The sequence below is a fragment of the Anguilla anguilla genome, chromosome 1 (genome assembly GCF_013347855.1).
Source record: "Anguilla anguilla isolate fAngAng1 chromosome 1, fAngAng1.pri, whole genome shotgun sequence".
NCBI classification, from domain to species: Eukaryota; Metazoa; Chordata; class Actinopteri; order Anguilliformes; family Anguillidae; genus Anguilla; species Anguilla anguilla.
This window is the reverse complement of record NC_049201.1, coordinates 22,298,483-22,312,667: the sequence shown is the minus strand read 5'-3', so window position 1 is coordinate 22,312,667 and position 14,185 is coordinate 22,298,483. Positions and strand designations below refer to the sequence as shown.

Here is a 14,185-nt window from a genome sequence, read left to right as displayed (position 1 = left end):
TCATTGTACAAAATCTGCATAGGCAAAAACATGGGTGGGGTTACATTGACTCGTTCTTTATTCTCGATAACGTACCTCAGCTTGGAGATCTGGGAGTCCAAGCCATTCCCAGAACAGCGTCCCACCATCACACCAACAGAGAACACAGGAGATCAGCACAGTCTCATATCAATAAGGAAACAGAAACCAAAACAAGGAGGAAAGAAATGAAGAGAAACGGAAAGGAAAACTGGTAGATCACTGGAGTGCGTGGCTTTCACGCGGGATGGCTGAATGTAAAACAAATGATGCCAGATAGTAACAAATCCAAGAGAAGTTTATTATGAATATGGCACCTGTAAGATGGTAAAAAACTGTGTTACAGAAAGACAACCATGTATGACATGCTTCTCGGAACTGAATGAGAATCTACAAAAGTATAAAATAACCCTGTTGTAAAATGAAGTATGTACATTTTCTGAACTGCAGCATTATTCATGGTCAATGAAAAAAAAAGATGTTTCTCAAAAAAATAAGCCAGGCACTCGGAGTCAGCATCTGTTAGTCGTGTTTTTCAAAACCAAAAAAATAAAATGTACCATAGTTTTCTCTTTTTAATATTTTAATTTGTTTGTATTTAGAATTTATAACACTGTTAACATTGATACTAAGAGAATCCCTTTCCCCCTTATTCATCTACTTGGCACCAAGTTCCTCATAAAAGAATCTGTATAATTGTACAAGAAATAGTTAAAAACACAGACACAGTCTTCACAGGTAATGAAGTGTTTTTTTTCATACTGTAATTTTTAAACACTATGTATCTGACAGCAGCTGAGATTAGTTTTAGTTTAAATCACCAGCAATCATTTTGACACAACACAGAAACATTAAAACAGCTCATCCCGCTGTTTGTTTGTAACATATGGGTGTATTTCCTGGTCCACAGTGTCTGATTTAGAGCTGCCCCCCCAAAACTCCCACACCCCACACTCTGCTTCGTAGAAAACACTAAAATCTATTAAGCCAGCAATCCCAAGCTCTCCTGGACCGACCTGCCAGCTAACCTCAATTTCACCTTTTTTTTCTTTTTTTTCCTTTTTTTTTTTAAACACATATCTTTTATGACCTGGGTTCGAGTAACAAGACACCTTCACAGAAACCACAGAGACTTGTTTCCTGATGTAGGGGAGTAGTCTGATTCAGTTAAAAAGACAAAGGCTCCCCTCTCCCTTTGCTGGACAGACTAAAAAACACTAAATGTTGACAAAGCTGCTGGACCGAACAAAATCAAGTAAACTAAACAATCAACTTAGTAAACATGCATTTCCAAAACACCTATAAAAATAGATTTATACTGCGAAACATTTTCTTTTCATTTCTTTAAGAAATCTTTAAAATTGTTTATTGTCCTGAAATACGATCATGATCTTTTTTTTTTTTTTTCTTGTGTGTTGCAGGGTCCTTGAAGTCAACAGGTTTGGTGGAAACCAATGAAATACACCCAATGCATACAATATTAGCACAAGGGACTCTGGGAATGTTTCACAACTGAGGCTTTTATGGTTCCAGTCTGTTACATACATCTAAGTGCTACTTAATTTTTTTTTTGTCATAGTTTTTATAAGTGTAAATGTATAGCAAGCTGGAAACTGAAGTCCCAGAATTCCTCAGTGGCAAAAAAATGGCTCCATAAACCTTTGAGCTAGTTAAGAGTCTTTTATCTCTGAGAGAAAGAGAGGTCTGTAGACTACACAACAGCAAAGCAATAGCAGAAACAGAAAGGAATACAGACAAAAGGAAGCAGCAAAAAGGTGACATTACATAAGAAGGCCACCACACAAAATCCACTAACCTCCAAGAATCACTGGTTCACTAGGACTGCAGAGGGGTGGAAGAGAGGGGGGTGGATGCCCCGCCTCCCCGCCTACCCCAGACTAGAGATAAAGCACAGAGAAGACAAAGGACAAAACAGCTACATCAGCTCGGTATATACTGCATATAGTAACACACACTGAAATCGCCATGGAGACTGACAGCCAATGACACTAACACATTGTACACGTTACGGATCTCACGCTTGGTAATAGATGCCTTTGATGGGCGGCTGCCAAATGATGAAGTGAAAGATTTTTTTTCCATTTTATTACTGTTTTTTCTTTTTAAAACAACAATCACAGTGTTTTTTTTTTTAACACCGAACTGTGACATTAACTTTTTGGCAACGGAGAGGAAAAGGAAAAAAAAAAAAAAAAAAAAATCAGGAATGTGATTTTTTTTTTTTTTTTTTGAACACAGTATTTCATTTTTGATTGAAATGCATGTATCTGTTACAATCTCATTGACAGATCTGAAATTTCAGAGTTTGGAACGCGAGAAGAAGTGGGAGGAGAGAACAGATTGAGAGGCTGATGGGCTCGAACACATTGGATCAAATGCAAGGAGGGACAAACAATAACAACAAAAAAATCAAATCAAAAACCGACCGTCCGAAGCCGGTCGACTTTTTAAACATTCGTAAAACGCAAACTTTTCAAGTTAATGATGCAAATTAGCCTCAGTTACACTGAGAAAACAATGATTGAGTTAAAAAGCAAAAACGAAGCATCAGCCTGCTCCAGACGTCCGTTCCCTGTCTCAATCAAATCGAGCTCTCGAAAACACCCGACCGAATGGAGTGGCGACTGCGAAGACTTATTCGTTAGAGCCGAGGTAAGACTTTTCTGTAGAAAATCTCTCAACCTGTCACTTATCTACAGTAGAGCACTGGACCAGCACCTACTTCAGCCAGCTGAATGAGGGTTATGTAATGGTAGCACCATGAGTCGGCAAAGAGGAGATGGAATGGGAAATGCAGGGACTGGCCTGTGCCAAAGTCCCAGGATTTTGTAGTAACATTCTATTCACAGGCCAATACCCGGTTGAAATTGCTTTTAATGTGTGATTTGCAAGTTAAATCTGAGCTATAAAAAAAGAGAAAAGCATTAATTCTAAAATACTATTCCCCCGATTAGAAAGAACAATAAAAACCCCTTCAACTATGTCAAACAGGGTAACCTCCTTTCTTCAACCTTGATCACATCAAGATATGGATAGAAACCTTTAGGTTTTTTTTTTTTTTTTTTACTTCTCTGACAATTATCTTTTTCCACTACCTTTAAATATACAAATCGAAGGCATCTTCATCAAGAAGCAACAAAATCAACTCAAATAAATGGTACACCTCAGAAGACCACAGAACAGTTGTCATCTACTCTGGACTCCCTGTAGGCAACAAAAGGAACTCTTTACAATAAAGAATAATCAGTTTTAGTTCATACAGAGAGAAATATCATGAACAGGAAAGAGAGAGAGCAAGAGAGAGAGAGAGAGAGAGAGAGAGCGAGAGAGAGAGAAGAGAACTAGAGAGAAAGAAAAGACATGGGGACCATTCATTTCAATACCACGAGCTCATTCGCTCAAATTCAAAGTGCTAAAATTATTTTTTTTTTCCCAACTTGAAACACAGTCTTACGCCTCAAAGAGTCTTTGACAGTTGAACACAGTAATATGGTCTCGGAGTTTTGCTTTAATCTTCTTTGCGCTCCAGAGTTTGTGTGGTGTGGATCCCGTTGCTGTAGACGGGGAACGGAAGAGTGGAGAAGAGTCCCTCGGCCGTGGTGAAGACGTTCCCGGTCGGCATCTGGGTGAGGCTGGCCCCGCTGACGGCGCCCCCGAAAGGCCCGGACATGTTGAGCCGGTGCACGTGGTGGTACAGCATCTCCATGGGGGTCTTGGGGTCGATGCCGAAGCCGGGGCTGTTGACGTCCACGAAGTTCATGGCGTGAGCGTTGGGCAACAGGTTGCCCTGCATGGCCAGGGTGACGTCGGCCGGGGCGTAGCGGATGGTGCCGGTGGTGTAGACCCGCTGGGCGGCAGTGCTGGTGGCGGCCAGGGTGCCCGTCACCCGGTGAACCAGCGGAAGCACCACGTTGCCCGCCTGGAGCCTCTGCAGGGCCTCCAGGTCGCTGGTGTACAGCAAAGAGCTGGAAGTACTTGGAGTTCCCTGCTGCTTGTCTCGCGGGGAGGCCGAGAGGGGCGGGGACAGGGGGTCGGAGGAGGAGGAGCTGGAGGGCGGGGCCAGGCTGGCGGCGCTGGAGGCCGAGGAGGGGGCGCTGCCGCTGAAGGCAGCCTTGCGGGCCCCGGCGCCCTCCGTCCCCGGGGGCGTGAGGACGGAGTCCGGGATGGACACCTGCAGGCCGCCCGCCTGCGGGGAGGGGAAGTGGTCGGCGGCGGCGGCGGGGGGCTTGGTCATGCTGTAGGGGGACTCGTTCCTCGAGATCTCCCGGTTGGGCGGGTAGTTCCAGATGCTGCTGTCGTTGTCGAAGTTGATGGGCTCGGACATTTCCGTCTTGATCTTGAGCACGGAGGCACTGGCGGGGGAGGGCGGGGGCAGGAGCGGGGGCTGCTCCCCCAGGGCGGGGTCCAGGGTGCCGGGGCTGGGGGAGGCGGACGAGAGGCGGCGACGGCGGCTGACCGCGCCCTTCTGTTTTTTCCTCCTCTTCTTGCGCTTCTGGTGCTTGCTGGCGGCGGGGGACGCCGGCTCGCCCCCGCTCTCCTCGTCCTTGGAGCTGTCCTCGTCTTCGTCCTCGTCCTCGTCCTCGTCGGACGAGGAGCGCGAGTCCCGCGGCTCCGCCCCCTCCCCGTCGCCGTAGCGCTCCACCTTGATGTGCAGGCCGCCCAGCCGGCCCAGGCGCCCCTCCTTGGCCTCGCCCTCGCAGTCGGACGGCTCCAGGCTGTCCTCGCTGTCCTGGCTCTCGGGGTTGCTGGAGCTGTCCCCCTCCTCCTGCCGCCGCATCTCCTGCTCAGAGGGCCTGCCCGGCTGCTTCTTGCTGTCGGCCTCGGGGTCCTCGCTGTTCTCCGACTGGTTCCCTTTCCCGTCAGATTTGGAGTTCTCGTTGTCTTCTGGAGAAAAGAAGAGGAGGGGACCCTTAATGAACCCCTAACCCTAATCCAGTGGTAACTAAACCCAACCCAGAGGTATCTCCATTCCAGGAGATCTACCACTCTGTAGGTTTTCATTTCAGCCCTGATTTGGCACGCTGAATTAGCAGGTCAACAAGATCTCTAGCTGTTGAATGAGATGTGTTTTCTTAGGGTTGGAGTGAAAACCAACAGGACGCTAGATCTCCAGGAACAGGGTTGGTTACAGCTGCCTAAACCCTAATTCCTCAATTAATTCCACCACCATAACATAACTAACCACACAAAAAAGGCCACAGGCGGAAGCACCACACACTGAACCTGAAGGGTAAACCTGAAGGATGAGGTAAGTCTATCAGTCCCGAAGACTCACATGTTTAAGAATATCCAAACTGTAACAGGGGCTGGGCTGTGTACTGCATATAGCTGTATGTAGCATATGGAACGTGTCCAAAGTTAGCCTGGCGGGGGGATACGGTCAGCCCTTTGGCCCCCCCCCCCGGAGAGACGCCGTTCTAACAGGTGCTAATTTGCGAGGCCCCTGAGTTGGCGGTGGCGACCTTGCGCCAGCAGAAGGTGGGGCAGTGCCCGTCTCGGCGCTGCCTGCTCGAGCCGGCAGCTGGCAGGGTCTGTGGCCTGAATGGAGATCGGCTGGCACAGTGGTGCGGTGCCAAGGGGTGGGGTCTTGCCCCCTGGGGAGAGCAGATTGGCACTGTCTGCAGACTCTCACCCCCACAACACCCTCCTCGAGCCGTTCTTGGCCCACGGTATTTTTTTTGGCCGGTGAACCAGCCCTCATTTTAACAGCGCTATTTATCCATCTTGAGTAGGGATGGGCAAAGCTCAAAAAATCTCTAATGCAAAAAAAAAATACTGCATTTACACATTTCAATGACAGGGTCTGGGAGGGATTTCAATTTAAAATCGACGTGCTATGCATGCTACAGCAAACTGGAGCTTACGACAAGCACAGTGAGAATAGGACACTGTGAAGGAAAACGGTTTTAAATTGTTTCAACAACGTTGCGTGTAGTTTTGAGATTTCCTAACAGTTTAGCATTTTTATTAAAGTTTAGCAATGAAACATTTAGAAGTCACACTCCTAATTTCAAGTGCACCAGAGGTAAGACCTGTTAGCAGTCAGTACTGTAACAGTAACGTGACCTTTTCCAATCAGAAGAATGAAACTCAGACCTTATTGCATGACCGACTTCATTTAATGGCATAACAGAGGATGCAAATGATGCGTTTATCTGCCGCTTAATTAGGTTTGTCCCTCACGGTCTGCCTGGCTATTTGTAGGACTCTTTCAGTGAACCATGAGCCGATCAATCCAATCAAAATCTTTGTGGTCAAAACCATACTTTTTTTTTTCATAATAAATCATGACTTTCCACAATAAATCACACGCAGCATTCAAGCACCGTTTAAAAAAAAACATAATAACTGCTTTAACTGGTTCTGGCACCTGTGAATGCTAGTGCTTCATTTTTAAGTTTTTGTTTTCTCGTCACAAGCAGCTGGAGGGAGGGACGGAACGCCGTACCGGAGTTCTCTTTGGAGTCGGACTCGGAGTCGGAGGTCTCGGACGATTCGGAGGTCTTCTCCGGGAGGTTGGGGAGCTGGGCGATGTCCATGGGCGTGTCCTTGTACTCGGGGTTGCTGCGGACGCAAGAGAGAAGGGGGGGGGGGGGGGGGGGGGGGGGGGGGGGCGGGGACGAGGGAGTCAGCTGCCCTGCTCGCGCACAACAACAAAAAAAAAACCGATTCAAAAAAAGCGGAGGGGCCGGCGCATTTGCCATTCTCCCGGCGTTCCCATTGATCCGGCCCCATCCCAGAAGGATACCGCTCTCTAATGATCTCTAACGGAGCCGCCGCTTCGGCCAGGGAAAGGTGAAAGAAATTAAGCAGGGATTGTGGAGATAAATCTATTTGCCCATTGCTGTAGCTGAGAGGCAGAGGATAAATGCTCGAGATCACAGACGCAACCTTTAGCAGTCGTGTTGCGCGTCGGACGCGGGGATCTCCCGGCTTTCCGGCCGCAAAGAGGCTTAACCCGGCTGTAAATAGGCAAGAGCGCGACGGGCGAAGTGAACGCCACGTCGAAAATGCCGAGAAGACGTCACAAACCGCGTATTCGGCACGGAAACCTTGCCGTGCGCGAGCGTGCGTGTAGCCCCTGAACGTTGACAAATGCGGTACATTAATACAGCCATGACAAACAACTATTTGATCTTTAACGACATGAACTTTAAACGCATGGAATCAGGGCTCGAGGCATGGAAACAAACAGGGGGAGAGAAAGAGCGCGCGCACAGCCTGGCTAGTTATGTCCAGAGCCTGGCCGGATTCCCTCACCTGAGCACATAGTTGACCCAAATGATGTTCTTCTCATTGGCGTTCTTGGCGTTGATGGCGATGGTGGCGCTGGACTGGATCCAGATGTAGCCGCCGTTCTTCTGGATCCAGCGGTAGTACTTGGTCACGCATTGGCCCTTGTTCATCACTGCGGGGTTACAGCAGAGAGCGGGGGTCAGAGACTCGGGGGGGGGGGTGGGGGGCTTGGAGGGGGGGTGGGGGTGCTGGTCAGCAGCATTGCAACTCTGGACATGTCACAGAATTGGGTTCAAGCCCTCAACGGATCGATGGCGTTTGTCCTCTGAGCACGGTTCTCCGTCTTAATGGATAAACTGCAGGGCACTGTGTGGCACTCAGTTATGACTTCTGCTAAACAAGCATTTTAAATAATCTAATTAATTATTACTGTATGTCATTTTAAATAAATCCGGCTTTTTATAACTGGGGCAGACAACATAATATGTATTCACTTACTGCTATTACTGCCCAAAAAAAACTACATTCAATAAAACCTAAAGTGAATAAAAATATAATTAAAATAAGCAAAAATCTGTACATGCTCCTATTTTAAATGTTCTACCACAGGAAACAGGAATATCAGAACACCTAGACAGCCATTGTGTTTTAATGGTACATCAGGGTGAGTGAAGAGCGTGCTGTACAATGGTCAATAGCATGTCTATTAAGAAGCACAGCCCCATTTCGGATATGCAAAGGCACAGCAGGAATTCCCTCTCGAGCCTGGGCCATTATTTAATTTCTCTGAGAACATAACACCTCCTCTAAAACGAAATACTGTCGGTAGAATACGGCCACCAGAGGGCGCTGTGAGTCTGCACAAGCTTCTTCTGATGTCGTGTCCTTGTCTGGATTTGCTCAAGTGAAGACGCTCTAACGGTTGCAATAAATTTGGCTAAATTAGCCGCTAAATGGTTATCTCAACCAATATGTATTTGCATTAATCATTGTGCTCTAAAACAGAAACAGTCAGAATCTGAAAGAGGTAGTAAATTCATATTCTTGGTTTAATTACAGCTACAAATAGGCCTTTCCATAGAAAGAGTTCCATGAAGAGAATGATTTATATAAAAAGAAGTCCAGTAATTAAAAACTATTAGGGACTAATAGCGTTGTTTAAAAAGCTATCCCAGGGGCTACAATAACTGACTTTAGTTCACCGACTGCTTTCTTTGCCTGAAAATATAACATTAATGAATGAATAAATAAGGGAAATTGCAAATAGTTTGTGAGACCTGCCCCCTCCCTCCTGTGTCCATGAGCTTCTCCTTGTTTTCACCTTCCTTCTTTTTAACTGGGAGTTTGCATTTGTGCCTTAGTGACAGCAGCAGGGGAACTAAGCTCCAGCTAATGCTAAATGTGTGGGATATTACACACTCTAATGACAAGCGACACCAACCTGCATGCTACAGAAGAACAGACTGAGACAAAGGGAATATATACCTAGGCCTACTGCATTTAGATATTTCAAAGAAATTATGACAAAGCTAAAACAGGATATTACCTCAATGAGGAAGAAAGGTATTTGCGGATGCTACTGGCTTCCACTACAGTAGCATAACTGAAGAAAAAAAACGAAGTTAAATTGAAACAAATGCTTTCAGTATAAACTGGCAAAAGCAACTGTGTGCTCTCATAGGACAACTGAAAGTGTGGTAATGGAGGATAAATACTGTATGTGTATAGCACCTCTCAGAGAAAAGACATCGCACAAAGCACCTATACAGCACTGTGCTCGGGTCAAATCCCTGATTGAACCTTACACTGACCGAGCTAAATTCCTTCAAGATGGATAAATTGTTAAAAAAAAAAAAAAAAAAAAGAAATAAAAGAAATCTCAGCGGGCCTATTTCCACTACCCCCTCCCTTCTTGGCACCGTTCGAAGGCCCCCCATCTGCCCTCTTCCCTCGGTTGCACCTGGCTGCCTCCGTTTGGACGAGGCCCCCACTCCCCCCCCGCATTACTGTCAATAGCCCCCTCCCCCCCCCCCCCCCCCCCCCATCCTCTCCTTCCCCTCGCGCCGCGTCTACGCAGGTGAGCTTTATTTTTTAACCCCTTTCACTTACGGTGCCATAAAATCAATCAGGGTCTGCTCTGCGCTATCGATTAAGCGTTAATGAAGCCGCCCTTTTCTTTTTTTTTTCTTCTTCTTTTTCCAGCGGCGAAGTTGCCCGCCCCTTTTCGGAGGCATTAAAAGGAATACGGTCTCTTTAATCTGCCGCTCTCCCCTGCAGCCCCGGGCGTGCCCGCAGGGTGGCTTCCCTCTCGACGCGCCCGGGCCCTCCGTCCTTCGGTTTGTTTTAATCACTTGGATCCCTTCCACGACGGCGGCTACCTTTCAGAGTACCCTTTACCCAGAGCGGCCCCGCCTGCGTGGCGCTGTCGCCGCCGTATAAAAGTAAGTAATTTACACCCGTGAAATTGCTTTAAAGAAAAAAGTCCTTGCCATCCATTGGGATATTACTGTAAAGGCAACCCCTTTATGAAGGAGAGGAGAGGCACGTGGACGAGAGGGGGGGGGGAGTTCTTCTGGCTGTGTGTCTCTCAAAGGGCCCTGGTTAGAATTTGGCCAGAGTATATTGTGTTTGAGATTCACGGAAACTCTGGCAAGGTGTTAGGATGGGTTGGTGAACTGCGCTGGAACTTCACGATAAAGCTCGTCGAGTTTGGGAACGAGCTGGAATAAGTCACACACTGAGAAGCGTTCCTGGTTGCTTGGGAAGCCTCAATTAGTCAGTAACACTGGCAGTGCGCTACCGTGAATGAGCCATGAAGTAATCATGCTTGCTGGATGATAAAATGATGCACCGAGCAGTAACACTGGTTTGGTGTTATTAAGAGCATAGAAATGCGGTGACATTCCTGACCAATCGAACGAGCCGCAGCTGAACGTGTCTGCGTCTCCCTCGGTACGCACGTTCGCATGTTAAAATGTTGTCGGCACACGGCGTTCTCCCCGACGCGCTCGAAATTCAAGTCGGCTAACGACGTGCTGAAACACCGCGGCTAGTCGTACGTCTGGTTCTCCGGGCGAGGACGTACCTCAGTAATGATGGTCCTTTTTTTTAAAATTTTTTTTTTTTTAAACAGTCGCGCGTTGGTTTATCACAGCTGAAGAGCTACGACGGCTCAGATGCGCAATTCCTTTTAATCAGTTTCAACTAGTCTTCAGAGGCAGGCTCTTGTAATGTGCCTGGAGGTGCAGACCCCGAAGCCCCAGAGATTTCTACTCTCCTTCGCAAGTTATCTCCCCCCCCCCCCACTCCTCAGCACCTCTGTTTTTCCCCCCCCCCCCTAACATCCGTGGTATGAATGTAGAACTGTTTGTTTTATCATCGCGTTTTAAGACGCGTTTCCCTGGTTTATATTCTGTTTTTTTTCCTGCCAGTGAAATGCGCTGCACCGTGTCTGGGAATTATTGAGATGAGGTCACTGTTGTCAAGGTTTTTTTATTTATTTATTTTTTTCTGTCGACGGGCGATAAAGAGCTGTGTACATCAAAGTCCAACGGTCTGATGTTGTCATTATGCTGATGCGTTTGTTTTTTTTGTTTTTTTTTCGTCGCGGATGAGCTAGTCTTTGGCGGGGGACGCGAATCCCGAAAGGCGCGGCGTTTTTGTACGAGCTGGACGTTCGAGACGTAGCCGAAACGCGCCGCTCGCGCGACTCGTAACTCTGAACGGTCGCGAGTGAACGGGTGCAGATTACTCCGGCGTCCGTTCAGACTGCGGGCGCGGAAGGGGATGAAAAGGCAGCAAAGGGGCGGGGTGCTGAGAGCCGTAATGGCGGACGAGCAGTATCTTCTTCCTCCCGCTTTTCAATGTCACTGGGTTCGGCCGCTCTCCCTCTACTGGATTTCAAATCAGAGGCTAATGGAGCCGAGCCGGTGGCTTTTTAAGGCGAAGGGACAGCGTGCTGCGGCAGTAATTGCTCTCTAATTCAGTTGGACTCTCAATATCTAATCAGATAGCAAAAAAAAAAAAAAAAAAAATGCCAGAGCAGCTCCAAGGACACTCGTTCTCCAGAGCGAACGCCCAATAACAGAAGGGGCACTTATAGCAGGGGGCTGGAGCCTGGCGTGGGTTTGGAGGGGAGGCACTGACCGAAAGAATGGAGACGGCATAAAAGCAGAAGGTTAAGAGAGAGCGTATAACTTCTACGTAGTTCATTATAACGAGATTATTTGATTTTTTTTTCTTTTTTTACGAAGGGTAATTTAGTGATACTGGTTGGTGACATTAGAACTCGGAGAAAAACAGACAACCCCTGTTGAGTAGTATTACTCAAGGACTGCACATCTTTAAGGAATGTTCAGGCAACCGAATTTCTGTTTGGACAGCGTTGTGCAAAGTGCTGCTCAACTGGCATCCAGCTATCCAGATTGATTAATCTCAGCCCAAACACTCAACAGTGCCTACAATCTTAGGCCATTTCCTGAGATTGCTGCAAATTGAGGTCTAACACATCTACAAATGGGTATGGTCTAACACAGGTATCAACGCAGGTAATCCATTGTTGCATAAGGGCGGTCAGATGTAGATAAATACAAACAGACTCTACAGGGATATAGTTTTATATGGGTACAGGTCAGCACAGGTGTGGTATTTTTTAAGGGTGAGTTTTGGTAGAGCTATATATTTCTTTGAGTGGTCAATGCCATATGAGTATGTGTGTGTTGAGGTGGGCATAGATCTGGATCTGTATGGGTGGAGTTCAGAAAGGGTGGCATGGGGTGGTTCTTACAATCCAGGTGGCTGTGGCGGATGCCCTCCACGTCTTCTGCATGAATGAACTGGTAGCATCTCTTCCCCACGATGTCGACGGGCGTCAGGTCCATGTAGTCACTGATTCTGAAATAAATGTAAATGGTGTCACCGGTTGAAAAAGAAAAAAGTTAAAAAAAAAAAATGAATTCATTAAAAAAAAGCCTATGTTCAGATATTGGGGCATGACATCACAGTGGAGAGATGAAGAACAAGCCTCAGTGCCACATCAGCTGGATGATTTCTACCTGACAGCTGAGCCTGATGGGGAAAGGCAAGGAGAACCCTGGGATATTGGAGGTTAGGATGTCACGCCATGGCGACCCGGAGATAATCCCGGTGTCACATTATCTATCAATTTCCCTGACGCGTTTATCCAAAAGCAATCTGTCCACAATCCTTTCTACACAGCCGGCATTTTTACTTGAGTAATTTCGGGGGGGAAATTTCTTGGCTCTGAAAAGCCGCACGCCCACACAAATCCTCGACTCTTAAACTGAAAGACGCTGCATATCATTTCTTCGTCGGGCTTCCGGAGAGTGAAGGAGTCTTTCAGTAGATCGCGAGTGATTTCGGGGCCCGGAGTTGTCGTTATTTACCAGATTATTTAGCGGTTATTTATTCCAGCTTTTTTCTTTAGGAAATGGCGGGAGTCGGCTCAATAAATATTAATGGCGACAAACTGATGTAAACTGCTTTAAATGCACATCAAATGAATTACTGGAGATGTGATGTATGTAAAATGCTCATGAGGAAAGCAGTCGGGGGTGGGGGGGTGGAGGGAGTTAAATCTCTTCCTCTAATATTGGTAAGATCTTACGATCTCTGAATGACTGAAGCGAATTCGGCTCCTGCCGAAACGCGCTTATTGCTTTTTAATTTGACTGCCACCGCAGTTCAGCAGTTTCTCCGTTCAGCAGCCCAAGACACCTACATGAAGGAGTGGCCTCCGATCTTTCAGACAATGTTAATCAAGATTGTATGACAAGCCGGCTGAGTGATTACTTAGTCTGATGTGTAATCAGATCTGAACAGCGCGCCACCGCAAGGCATAACCACGTCAAGATTAAAGAGACAGTGTTTAGTCTTCCGCAGGTTATGGTACACATGCGCTCAATCACCTTCAGTCAAAAATAAAATGTCATGCGGAAGGAACTGATTGCTACCTTCATGCCTAATATCCTTGACAATGTGTCACGTCAGTACAAAACTTGACATGACCCATAATGAATGTTTCTATGCCAGATATACTCATATATAACTCATGTCCCCAAATAAATGGTTTGCCTTCAGACTGCATATCGGCCCTATGTGGTAATAACTGTATGTTTAGCCCTTTTAAAATAAAGTTAGCAACAGTTAGCTGGCTAGTGCTTAGTCCATGAATAGTAGACATTTAACGTAAGCCCACCATGTAGATTCCTAGCTAGCTACTACCATCAATTATGGTAGAGCCTCAGAGACATGAACCTTTTGGAAATGGGGTCATTCATAACACGGAAAGTTAAGTCAAAACACACAAATTTTAATTTAAATAATTTATTGGAATAGATACTTTAATTACTCCAGCCTTACTTTTAAGATGCTTTCACACACTACCTATATTGTAATTAAAAAACCAGTAATTGGACCAATATAACCTGGGATCTCATTAGAACATATAGGATAGGTCATAAGATGCACCATAATAACAATCCACAGATAACTACTGCTAGAAAAAAAAACAAAACGAACAAAAATTCTACCAGTCTTGAATTTCCAAAAAAGTAGGCTTGGATATGTGTCAATGGCACTGAAACTGAAAGGTACTCATCAAGAAGTGTGAAGAGGATACATGAGCCAATCAGCAAGTTCAATGGGCATCACTGAGGGAACACTGGAAAGGGAGCAGTGGCCTATGGATGCACAGGCAGGTTCTGACTAGCCAGCTGCACTTAAACTGCTTCTAGATTCACTGTTAATCTGTTAATCTGTCAATGTGTGCGGAAACTAATTAAAACCTGTGTTTTATTGTACATCAGAAAGTACCATTGTTTTTGTTTAATTGATGCTACTTTCTCTAAGACAGTCTTATCTGAGAAGCGCTGTTGTGGGTGCAGGTTTT

The 14,185-nt window shown here is 46.4% G+C and overlaps 1 protein-coding gene across 6 annotated transcripts in view; it reads right to left on the bottom strand.

The window, feature by feature from the left end:
• Positions 1-295: 295 nt before the first annotated feature.
• Positions 296-14,185, bottom strand: part of LOC118212746 (neuronal PAS domain-containing protein 3) — a 303,159-nt gene continuing 289,269 nt past the window's right edge. For 5 of the 6 annotated variants that reach the window (XM_035390991.1, XM_035390981.1, XM_035390999.1 and 2 more), the window contains 4 exons: positions 12,062-12,168; positions 7,300-7,447; positions 6,488-6,603; positions 3,548-4,923 (listed from right to left, as the gene is read on the bottom strand). In XM_035390991.1, coding sequence (XP_035246882.1) covers positions 3,548-4,923; positions 6,488-6,603; positions 7,300-7,447; positions 12,062-12,168 — 1,747 coding nt within the window. Of the gene's footprint in view, positions 4,924-6,487; positions 6,604-7,299; positions 7,448-12,061; positions 12,169-14,185 lie in introns of all 6 variants that reach the window. The other variant, XM_035390971.1, reaches the window with a different exon arrangement.